The sequence below is a fragment of the Pezoporus occidentalis genome, unplaced genomic scaffold, assembly GCF_034315485.1.
Source record: "Pezoporus occidentalis ecotype Australia unplaced genomic scaffold, CSIRO_AGI_Poc_V1 ctg251, whole genome shotgun sequence".
In the NCBI taxonomy this organism is placed as follows: Eukaryota; Metazoa; Chordata; class Aves; order Psittaciformes; family Psittacidae; genus Pezoporus; species Pezoporus occidentalis.
The window spans coordinates 442,854-454,980 of record NW_026914406.1 but is presented as its reverse complement, the minus strand read 5'-3'; the positions used below and the strand labels follow the sequence as shown (position 1 = coordinate 454,980).

Here is a 12,127-nt window from a genome sequence, read left to right as displayed (position 1 = left end):
AGATGACAGCTGCTTTTCTGTTTATTAAACTAGATATCTTTCTCCAGTCAAAAATAGAATGACCCAGAAACTATATATTTAATAACAAACCTGTTATGTAGTAACCTATTCAGGCAGAAGAGGGCTGATGGGTCTATTTATAAACTAGTTCTAGGCTTACATAGGAAGTGTGAAGCTGGTAACGCTGCAGACCTGTCATAAATGCTTATCCTGGTGGCTCCAGTGATGGTCTGACTTGGAAGACTGAACACAGAACAGCACTGAACTTCCCTGGGTGGCTTGATTAATACTGTGGTGAACAAAAGGGGCTTCATTACAAAGGCACTGGGTAGGTTTGTGCAGCAGCCCCAGTTATTTTGTTGGTTTGTGGTTTTATCTTTACATTCATTACAAGTTTCACTCCTCCCTAATTAATTATGTGAGCAGAACAGAGAATGAATAGAATTCAGTGTGACTTTAATTGCACTTGCAGCTTGCAAGGTGCAGTTTGAAGTCTGAACCAGTCTGTTTGATGTGGAGATGTAAGTTCTGCCCAGTTGAAGAGCGTATGTCTAAAGTTAGTGGCACTGTTCAAACAACTGGTTTCAGTTCTGCATCTGAGAAGACCAGTTTTCCTTCTCTTGATTTACATCCTGCTGTGTCAATGGTATCAGGAACTAATTTAAAGTCCATTAATAAAACTTACACTCTGTTGTGTGATGCAGAAGCACTGCACATGGTTGTCATCAAATAGTAGCACATACTAGAGCTTCATATGAGCTTGCAGTTGGCTGCAGCTGCCTGTGTGACAGGGCTGGATTTGCTTGTTGGTGTTAGGGTGTGTACCCTAACAAGCTGTTAAGGTGCCATACATGACTTGCTCTGCTCTTTGGGCACCTTCACTTCCCAATGTGTTTAATCATAAAGCAGAAGTTTTACTCTCCTAATGTTTTGTAGCATCTTTGTAAGTGTTGTAATTTGAGGCTGAGGTTCTAGTGCAGTTACTCCCATTCGTGTCTGTGCCAGGCTTCTAATGAGCAAACACTTCAGCTGATAAGTCTGGGTTTTTAGAATGCTTCATGACTACTGGGCAATGAAACATACTGATGTTGCTTATAGAAATAGGATGGAAGAGTGTCAAATAGCTTGGGATATGTCTGAAATATCTAGACTTGTTCTCTCCAGGTTGAATAAATCACTTGATTTTATGTACACTGGTATCACATCTTTCAGAGCTATAGAGAATAGTCTGACACATGTAAAAGCCTGGTAGCAGTCCAGAAATCTCCACGCAGCCAGCTGTTTGCAGCTCTTGAGGCAATATATAGCACAGAATGACAGACTGGTTTGTATTGGAAGGGACCTTAAAGCTCACCCAGTTCCAACCCCTGCCACGGGCAGGGACCCCTTCCACTAGAGCAGCTTGCTCCAAGCCCCTGTGTCCAACCTGGCCTTGAACACTGCCAGGGATGGGGCAGCCACAGCTTCTCTGGGCACCCTGGGCCAGCGCCTCAGCACCCTCACAGGGAAGAGCTTCTGCCTAAGAGCTCATCTCAGTCTCCCCTCTGGCAGGTTAAAGCCATTCCCCTTGGCCTGTCCCTACAGGCCCTTGTCCCAAGCCCCTCTCCAGCTTTCCTGCAGCCCCTTTAGGCACTGGAGCTGCTCTCAGGTCTCCCCTTCAGGAGCCTTCTCTTCTCCAGGCTGACCCAGCCCAGCTCTCTCAGCCTGGCTCCAGAGCAGAGCTGCTCCAGCCCTCGCAGCATCTCTGTGGCCTCCTCTGCACTCGCTCCAACAGCTCCACGTCCCTCTTGTGCTGCTGCCCCAGAGCTGGATCAGGACTGCAGGGGGGTTCTCCCCAGAGTGCAGCAGAGGGGCAGGATCCCCTCCTTGAGCTGCTGCTCACGCTCTGTGCGTTCAGCTTGATGGAGCAGTTTAGGACAAGCAGATTGATGCCCATGGCACTTTTTGCTAGTTTCTTCTCAGGAACCACAGAAAGCATCTGCGTGCATGCAGATCCCCTAGTTAATGTAGATAAAAGACTGAAAATCCCATATCATGTCTGGTTTGGCAGTGCTGCTGCTTGGAGGAAAGGGCCACCAGCAGTGCCTGCAGTGAGAGGTGTCCTGCCAGGCTTGATCTGCTTGTGCTGTGCCCTTATCACAGGGTTTTGTAACAAAATCCAGCAGGATGAGTAACTGTGATTCTGCACTTGGCCTCCTTTCTCTGTTGTGTCCTTTCTCAGAAGTCAGGCAAGAGAATTAAACACACTGTTTGCAGGTGTAAAACTCGATGTATTCTGCAAACCAGGCTGTCTCCAGGCTCCTTCCAAGACCTGGTTTGTAGGGGGAAGTTAAATAAACCTGATGCTTGGTGCTTCCTGATGAATGGTGCAGGTGCTTCTCTACGCAGCCTTTTCCAGTGGAACAGAGCTTTTCTTCCATCAGTGCTGGTGAAGCTGATAGCTGGGACCTGAAATTATCTGACTTTTTATGCACTGGGGGGCGGTGGACATTTGGTTAAGGGGGGAGTAAATGTTCACAAGGGAGAACATCATCATAGAATCCCAGACTAGTTTGGGTTGGAAGGGGCTTTAAAGATCCAGCTCCGTGCCACGGGCAGGAACGCCTTCCACTAGAGCAGGTTGCTCCAAGCCCTGTCCAACCTGGCCTTGAACACTGCCAAGGATGGGGCAGCCACAGCTTCTCTGGGCAACTTCTTCCTTACAGTAAAGAACTTCTTCCAGGCATCATTCCATGTTTAAAGCCCCTTTCTTGTCTGTTAAGTGCTTGGGTATATTTGCTATGGTTAATGAGCAGTTAGTTCCTACACTGGCCCCACATCAAGCTTGGTCTGTGTTCAGTGGTTAAATAGTGTCAGCCCAGAGAGGAAAAAGTAATTTGATGTTCTCTTAGCATGTGGAACATACTGTATTTATCTAATTGTGTATTCAGTTTAGGTTTCATTTCAGGCTGGAGTGGGCGTTTGAATCATCACTCTGTGTAGTTTGATCCTATTTGCCAGATTTCAGGAAGTCTTGCATCCAACTTGAAGGAATGTATGTAAGCCCTGAATAGAAATGCTATTTTGTAGGTATAGGTGGTTCAAGCAAATCTTTTTCCTGGATAAACTGCTTTTAAAGTAATATTCCTAAAAAACCCCTTTGTTTAATCCCAAGAGAAAATATGATAATGGGGAGGAATCACCATAGCTTTCATTCTGTGGCTCTGGAAACTGAGTGTTTGAAGGCTGTAATGCTTCTCCCTCAGTGTGTTTTGCAGCCTTGATTTTACTATTAAAACTCACTGTTCTCTCTTCCACAGTATTTGATTCTGAAACTTGAAAGACCTGCCATAGTCCAGAGCATCACATTTGGCAAATACGAGAAAACACATGTCTGCAATTTAAAGAAGTTTAAAGTCTTTGGTGGAATGAATGAGGAAAATATGACAGATCTCTTATCCAGGTAAGATGGGATTTTGTCAGCTGTGAGAATCATAAAGGCTGGACCAAAAGGTTTTTTCCCTTCACACCTCAGCAGACACATAGCTCACTGTGTAATAGAGCTGTGGTTGTGATCCTGCAGTTAGTTATCCTTGTGTTTGTGGGCAGGTCAGAGAGCAGCAATCCCCAACACTTGCTCCAGGAAGCCTTCCTTATCCTGCTCTAACCACAGAGGATTTGTGGAGAGCAAATTCTTGGAGACTTGGAAGAGCTGAGAGCAGGGTATGATGTTGCTGGGTTGTGATTCTTTTCTTCTGTGTGCTTCAGGCACAAGAGAAATGATTCCTCAGGTGTGGGTAACATAAAGTAGCTTTTAAAAGCCTGAAAAACCTGCTTTATGTCAAGAACCTCATTGCAGCTGAGAAGGCCTGAACTAGTCAGCTGCTCTGCCTGTCTTCTAATGGGTAAATACATTAAATAAGCAGATGGAAAAGCTGTGTTTTCCTGTGTTTAGTTTGATAGTTGCACTGATAGGGGCCTAAAGAAAATACCTTTTGGTTATTCCAGATATCCAGAGCTGAGGAGTTGCTAATGTAAATTGACAAAGGCCTTCTTGAGGAGAAGAAAGAGGAATCATATTGAAATGTCTTAGGAATACAGGAGAAATGAATAGCAAGAAGCAGTCTATTTTTGGAGGCCAACAGAAGGAAAGTCCACCTCCAGGGAACGTATGGGTGTACATCATCTGTAGTCGAGTGGAATAGCCATGGAAAAATATAAGTTCTTTGTTGCAGGAGTCCTTCAAGACCACATGGAAACTAGGCACAACCCTTCCCACCCTTTTGCCCTCTTTAGATAGCCCAGCCTTGCAGTTTGACTTCATTGCTGCTAGAATAGTGATTTTTGAGACCTAATGTCATGTCACTTGTACTGAAGTTGAATACAAATCCATATTTTGGGTCCTGCACTTGTATCTTCAGTAAAAATCCTTAAGCTTTTTGATAAATGACACTAAATATTTGATGTTTTTAGAAAGTAGAGCCCATCAATGGCTCACAAAGTGCTTTGGTGGTGTGGTAACAGAGAGCTGATCCATCCCCCCTCTTGACAACGCGGTTGAGGCAGATCCCTTCCTGAAGTCATAGGGTGACAGGCACAGATGAGCAGCATTGATCCCGTGTCAGTGCCCTCCTAAACCCACTCCCCAGTGCTCAGGGGATAGAAGGAGGTGGGGATGTCCCAGGGAGATAAAAGGTGGTGGAGAGGAATCCAGGCATTGGTCCAGCATGCGTACTTATGATTCATAGTAACGTGAACCATTTCAGGCATGACCTAGATTGCATTTATTAGCTAGTTCTAAAATACAAGGTAAGATTTAGTAACCTTATTTATTTTTTCCCACAGTGGCTTAAAGAATGATTATAACAAAGAAACATTCACCTTGAAGCATAAAATTGATGAACAGATGTTCCCCTGTCGATTCATTAAGATAGGTAAATGCATTTTTTCAGCATTCTGAGTAGAAATTAATCTCTTCTTATACTTGTGCCGATCTTGGCACTTGTGACTTCATTGTACTCAGGCAAAGTATCCACAAGAGCTGTTCCATTTCATGATCTTTTAGGCTGGTTAGATGGGAACCTAGTGAAGTCCTGTTAATAAGAAATAACAGCTTCATAATATAAATCCTGGGGAATGAAAGTGAAATAGTCATTGTCAGAAACAGAGCTGTTGAGTCAACTAGTTGCTGGAGAAGCTGTTTCTGTCCTACTAGAAATTGCTATCTAGAGCTTTAAATAAATCATAAAATACTGGTACAAGTGTCAGCATTGGCAGCCCTAGAGCTTGAAACAGGTTGAACTCTTACTCTCAGACACTCTCACAACACATAGAGCAACAGCAAAAGCCTTCCTTGTTCTCTTCCTAGTACTCTAATAGTTATGTCTAATCTGTGACTAAAGATGACATCCAGGGGCAAAGAAATGCTGTCTAGTGTTGTTTCTCTGGTGGAGCTGATGAAGGCAGGTTGCTGTGACCTGTGATGGGAGCGGGTAGGGAGCTCTCTTCTTTGCTTCACGCAGTCCAGCGAGAACAAGAGCCTTACAGTGACCATCAGTGGATTTAATCCAAGAATTTAGAGCATTTCAGCTGTTTGTAGCTTCATAAATTTATCTTGCCCTTCCTATACTGAGATAGTAAAATAATGACTGGTTTTAAACTGGCTGTTTAAGGTTAAAAATGGAGCAAAGAGGTAGCTGCTGAAAAATGAGATGTGTTGACTCATTTAGATGAATTGAGGAATGTTCTGAAGCTTTGAGTAATTCCTTTGCCAAGACTTGGATGATAGTGGCTGTGCAGGGGCTCCCCTCAGAGCCCTCTGCTCGTGTCTCTGCATGGCTTTCTGCATCTCCTCTCATGTTTGCTCGTGGAATTGAAAGCTTCAGGCTGGGAATCAAGCAGTTGTGTTTGTGCCATGGACAGTGGTGTTTCCGTTCTTAGAAGAGTAGAGGAATCGGTTGTGCATTGGGCTTGTTTTTGGCTGTTACTTTTGGAAGCATCCGTAACACTTGGCTTTGGGAAACCTCAAGAGGTGCAGAGTAATGGAGTTAAAGGTTGACTGCAACAAGAAAGTTGATTTGTGGAGCTTTCTGCTTTAGGTTTTTAGGAAATGTTATTTTTCGCTGGCTAGAAACCAGCAAGTAGTTACTAGAGGGCTAAAGGGGTGGATGGAAAGATGGAATGATTACGAGCTACTTGTCTGGATGTGTGAATCCTATCCAGCAAAACGGATTGTGATGTTATGAAGTGTTAGCAGCAAGTTGAAACATGCGAGGAAAGTGAATGCTGGTTAATTTCTACTACTAGAGTTTTATTTTCTCTGACGTGACATGAGTAATATTAATAGTTACGTGGCTTGTTCTGTTGGGAAGTGGTTCCACACATAGCAATAGGGATTGAGGCCCGGTTGGACAGGGCTGGGAGCAACCTGCTCTAGTGGAAGGTATCCCTGCTCATGGCAGGGGGTTGGAACTGGATGAGTTTTAAGGTCCCTTCCAATCCAAACCAGTCTGGGATTCTGTTTTATATATATTAACATCATTCTTATATCTGAAGGGGGCTACAAGGATGGTGGAGAGGGACTCTTCATCAGGGACTGTAGTGATAGGACAAGAGGTGATGGGTTCAAACTGAAACAGGGGAAGTTCAGGCTGGAGATAAGGAAGAAGTTCTTTACCGTGAGGGTGGTGAGGCACTGGAATGGGTTGCCCAGAGAAGTTGTGAATGCTCCATCCCTGTTGGTGTTCAAGGCCAGGTTGGACAGAGCCTTGGGTGAAATGGTCTAATGTAAGGTGTCCCTGTCCATGGCAGGGAGTGGAAATGAATGATCTTAAGGTCCTTTCCAACCCAAACCATTCTGTGATTCTATGATGTATATACATAAAACTCAAAAAAGATTTGTATTTAACTGTCACTTGCTTACTAGTTATAATTTGAGATGCCTTCTCCTTTCTAGTTATACCGATAGCCTTGTGTTTCTTGACACTGTCTCCTATGAAGAAATCCCTGTGCTAGGACAGAAATGAGAATCTCTTCCCTAATAAAAGCTTAATAAAGCCTCCAGCTGATGGGTAGTTTGCTCCTGAAGTTCTGAGGGTGTTCTTTGCTGTGACACAACTGCAAACCCAAGTTACAAAATGGTGTTATTTTTCAGAGGCACAGCTTGACTGTGTTTTGGGTTTGTTAGAATTTCCAAGCTCCTAGCCAAAGGAGCTCACAAATGTGCACCACCGTGCTATGTTCCTGGTCATGCTGCCAGGACACAGGAGGCCAAAATCTGCCCTTTTGGACTTGGAGAGACTGACACGGCTGAAGTCGCTGCTATTAGTGAGGTTTGTGTATTTGGGGGAGGCGTTATAGTGAGTTCTGCAGCGACTTCCATCAGGCATTTGCTTTCTCATTCCACAGCTAAGCATACTGTTAATAACACAGTGGTGAGGTTGATGTGGGGGGGTAAGGGAGGAGGAACAAGATGTGAGAAAGCTCAGTGGGGATGTTACTGCTCCCTGTAACTGCCTGAGAGGAGGATGGAGCCAGGAGGGGCTGGGCTCTGCTCCCAAGGAACAAGGGATGGGACAAGAGGAAACGGCCTCAAGCTGCCCCAGGGCAGGTTTAGATGGAGCTGAGGAACAATTCCTGCCCCAGAGGGTGCTCAGGCATTGGAACAGGCTACCCAGGGCAGGGCTGCAGTCACCGTCCCTGCAAGTGTTCACACAGCGTGGAGACGAGGCCTCAGTGCCATGGGGCAGTGGTGGCCTTGGCAGTGCTGGGAACGGTTGGACTGGATGAGCTTAAAGGGCTTTTTCTTTAAAGATGTTTTCCAGCCCAGTTGATTCTACGATTCTATTATTTTATGTGTGAGAGGAGAAAATACTTCCTACTCCTACAAGTTCAATTGCTCTCGTAGTAGAGAAAGTTTGAGATTCAGAGAAAGCAGAAGAAATAACTTCTCACTCTGTCAAGAAAAAACTTAACACTTCTTTGACTTAAATTAGTTCAACTTCAGCTCCTGTTGCTGTGCAGGCTTTTGTCCTCCTTGACAAGGCAGTTGTGCATTTCATGTCACACTTCATCTAAGAACTTAGAAGGGGGAAGAAGATATGTATCCAAACAAAATACTAGAGAATAATCATTTTAATGCCTTTGAGCTTTGTTTTTGCCTCTGCTTGAAAGCACCAAGTGTTGTAAAGGCTGATTTGCCATGAAGGATCTTGAAGAACTGCTGGTGTAATTCTCATGCCAGTTTGTTACTAGCATGGGAGTTACTAACAAGGCTTCAAGATCTTGAAGCTTTGGGGTGATAGAAATGAGCCAGACTTTATTTATGGGTGTTCCCAGTGTTTTTATGCACATAATTTGTTTGTCTGTCTACGGCCTGGAGAGGAGGGACACAGAAATTGCCTTGAGAGAGGTATTTGAAATGTTTCTACTGTGTTTAATGCCTCTGCTACTGTTTTCTCTAGTACATAGACTTGCCATCCTTGCACCCAGGATCTTACATTGCTGTTACCTCCAAACTCTGTGCAGAGATAGCGATGAGATTTGTGTGTCACACTGATAAGTAATGCTTATCACTGTCTGTGTGACTGTTGCTACTTCCTTGCTGCACTTACTGTTTCCCCCTTCCAGGTCAGAGTTAGATGTGCTCTAAAAGGAGATGTGTCAAATGGACACGTGAGAAAAAGGCAGAGGATCCTGGGATCAGGGAGTAGCATCAGAAATGAGGAGATGATGCAGCAAAACACTTGATCTTTCCTAATTGGTATAGAAACCACTTTGCAGTTTCAACCCTTCTGCTCTGTCGCTGTTCTTACTCTTATGGAGTGGTTGTAAAAAGATCAGCTTCAGTTTTCTGTGCTTTACAGCACCGGGGAAGAACTTATTTTGTGTTCCCTGTGTAACTTAAGGACTATTTAAGGTTTTCCTTAAAGTGGGTAATGGCACAACAAAAATCCTGATGTTAAAATCACCGTTTCTGGTGTTTTGTTTCCTTAATGTGAACAGAACTGTTGAAAGTGCTGAGTTAACTGGGGAGAGAAGTGTTAGCAAGTTGATGGCTTTGCATTGGTATTAGTGATAACAGTGGTGCTAGCTGCCCAGGATTCTGGTGCACATCCCCAGGATGTCTTTCATGTCGTGTTTGGTTACCAAGAAGGTGAATTGTAAAGTTTTCCTGGGAGAAGCTCATGTAAGTTCTGTGACAAACTGTTGAAAAGGAATCCCAGACTGGTTTGGGTTGGAAGGGACTTTAAAGCTCACCCAGTTCCAACCCCTGCCACGGGCAGGGACACCTTCCACTGGAGCAGCTTGCTCCAAGCCCCTGTGTCCAACCTGGCCTTGAACACTGCCAGGGATGGGGCAGCCACAGCTTCTCTGGGCACCCTGTGCCAGCGCCTCAGCACCCTCCCAGGGAAGAGCTTCTGCCTAAGAGCTCATCTCAGTCTCCCCTCTGGCAGGTTCAAGCCATTCCCCTTGGCCTCTCCCTACAGGCCTTTGTCCAAAGCCCCTCTCCAGCTTTCTTGTTGGCCCCTTTAGGCACTGGAAGATGGACATTTCTTTGTGTTTTTCTGGAATACAGTGGGAAAGCGGTAATACTTAGCTTTAGTTTTTCACCCAGTAAACTCAGTGTTACGAAATTACCCTCAGGTTCACCATCAGGAAATTGATGGCCTTAGTCCGTTTGAGGTGGTCTGTGGTTTGGTGCAGTGTTTTGGTGCAATGAGCTGATGGATAGACTTTGATTCTTTATATCTGACCAAATACCAACTTTAACTTCAGTTTGGTCTTGGTCTGTGTGTTCAGGGTGAGGACAGATCAAAGGTGTTAACCCTTCCATGTGGTGTTTTGTCAGTCTGCTGCCTTAATAGGTGGAATACCCCAGATTAAGCTGTTTTGTGGTATTAAGGTCCCTTATTGGAGCACTCATCTTGTGCAGGGGACAGAACTAAGCAGGAAAGAGGTTTCTTGGGCAGAGCATCTGCCATATGAACAGCAGATAAGTGACTTCTGGTTGTTCTGACCAGTTCATTTCTCTCCTGGTTCTGCACACATGCATCCACTGGGGATGCTCTGAAAGCAGCTCACTCTATTCTGAACAGCCAAGCAGAAAATGCTTGAACGGGATGATTTGAGAGCTCTAACACATAAAGTGCCTACTTAGGGGTAATAAAATCAGTTAAGAGTCCTATATTCAGAATCTCTTTGGCTCTTTTCTAAGAATCTCTTCCCTCGATGACTGTTCCCAGAAGTTGTCATGAGTCTTTAGCAATAGGGTTGTAGAAAAACCCTTTAAAATAGAGAAAATCATGTGTCTGAACATATGCTTTGTGCCCAGGCACATTGCAGGAAGTCGTAGATGTTGCTTCCTTGAAGTATAAATACTTAAGAACCTTGAAGAGCTGAGGAACAACTTTAAGGGCCATGTTGGGTTTTATTTCCTCAAGGAGTAGGTCAGAAAACCCCTTAATTCACCAAGTCAATCTCCGTGGTATTTTGTGGTGGTTTGAAAGTCACAAGGAATTTCCCTGTTGTAAAAATAGCTTTGGTGGAAGGGAGGAGGTAGTGGATTCCATGCTGTTGCTGGGAACTCCTCATTCGCCTCTAATACTATCTTTTTCCTGTTTATTAGCTCCAGTCAGCTAAAAAGGAAACAGAAGTATCTGAAACGAAAGCACTTGGTTTCGCTGCAGTTTGAAGGAGTTGGAGTTGCTTCAACAAGCAGAATCAAGCCTTAACCTGCAGCTTAATCAATAAATGAGTGCAAGACTGTAGGTGCTCACAACAGAGGGGGGGAGAAGCCTTAGGTGAGAGGCTGCAGCCTCTGTTTCATGGGTCAGTGAATAACGTTTGTTCCAGTATGTAGATAAAACATGAGCCTAAAAGCTGCCCAGATTTAAGCCTTTTTTAAGTAAAAATAGGAGTAGATGTAGTTTCTAAATAGAAAATTGACAGTTTTCCCTCCCTCCCTCCTCCACAACTTGCAGATGTTACTAATTCTGTCCCATTGAAACTACCCAAGCTTCTTGTCTTCACCATTAGGGGAAATAATTGTTGCTGACAAAGGGGGAAATAAATGTACTGTGAGGAGCAAATACTGTCTCTAGTGTGCTTGTGATCCTCATCCATGTCAAAGCTTGTTGCCTCTTTGAGCTGGTTTAAATGATAGGATTTTTGCTCTTTTTGCTTGAAGTGAGCTTCTGCTTTGCAATGATCTGCCGTGTTAATGCTGCTTGGCACAGGTTGCTTGAAATGACAGCTTGAACATGATGTATTTGGTAATTCTCCTCAGCTTGCTTAAAGGAGCTAGAATTTATGTCAAATCAGAAATACTGAGTTTTGTGTGTAACCTGTAAAATCATTCTGTTTGAAATAGTGCTGTGTATATAGCCTATGATGAGATTAACACAGTGGTGCTTTGATGTTTATGCATCCTTTTTTTCTCATTTTCCTCTTTTCTCCAGTTCCACTCTTATCCTGGGGACCTAGCTTCAATTTTAGTATCTGGTATGTTGAACTTAATGGCATTGATGATCCAGATGTGGTCCAGCCGTGCCTCAACTGGTACAGCAAGGTAGGCCTCCATTTTAGATGCCTGTTTGAAGATGTGTGCTCTCAGAATCTTGTGAAACTTCTTTTACTGGGATTGCTTGACCTTTTCATTCCTTGGAATATCAGCTCTTGAAACAGCAAACATGCATCGTTGCAACTCAAACCACATGGCTGAGTTTTTGACTTGGAGTGAATCCTGTATCTGCTTAAACCCAACAAAACACACCCCAAAACCACCACCAAAAATCCCTACACCCCCCCCCCCCCCCCCCCATACACATCACAAGAAAGACGAAAGACTGAGTCAAAGGGGACTATATGGGTAAAACAGCACTTGTATTGGAAGGGAAATGAATGTTAGCAAACCCACATTCCATTTCTCCCTCTTCTTGCCTTTTGATTACTCATTCTTTTACCATACCAGCCCTTCTGTAGAGCTATATGTGAGCCTAGAGCCTCTTGGATCCCATAGGCAGCTTTTGTTACAGGGTAGAAAAATGAGCTTGTTCTAAAGAGAATCACTTAATGTCTTTCCTGTTGCAGCTCCTTGTACTTCCAGTATTTCCCTCTTAGTGTCTTCTTGCTGAGTACCCTGGAACAG

General features: G+C 44.2%; 1 protein-coding gene across 5 annotated transcripts in view; it reads left to right on the top strand.

Annotated features, from left to right (window-relative positions):
- The window catches only part of MKLN1 (muskelin 1), a 111,467-nt gene that overhangs the window by 24,077 nt on the left and 75,263 nt on the right, over positions 1-12,127 (top strand). For 3 of the 5 annotated variants that reach the window (XM_062623397.1, XM_062623398.1, XM_062623399.1), the window contains exons 3-5: positions 3,300-3,442; positions 4,825-4,913; positions 11,439-11,548. In XM_062623397.1, the coding sequence (XP_062479381.1) occupies positions 3,300-3,442; positions 4,825-4,913; positions 11,439-11,548 (342 nt within the window). Of the gene's footprint in view, positions 1-3,299; positions 3,443-4,824; positions 4,914-11,438; positions 11,549-12,127 lie in introns of those variants that run through there. The other 2 variants (XM_062623400.1, XM_062623401.1) reach the window with 1 other exon arrangement.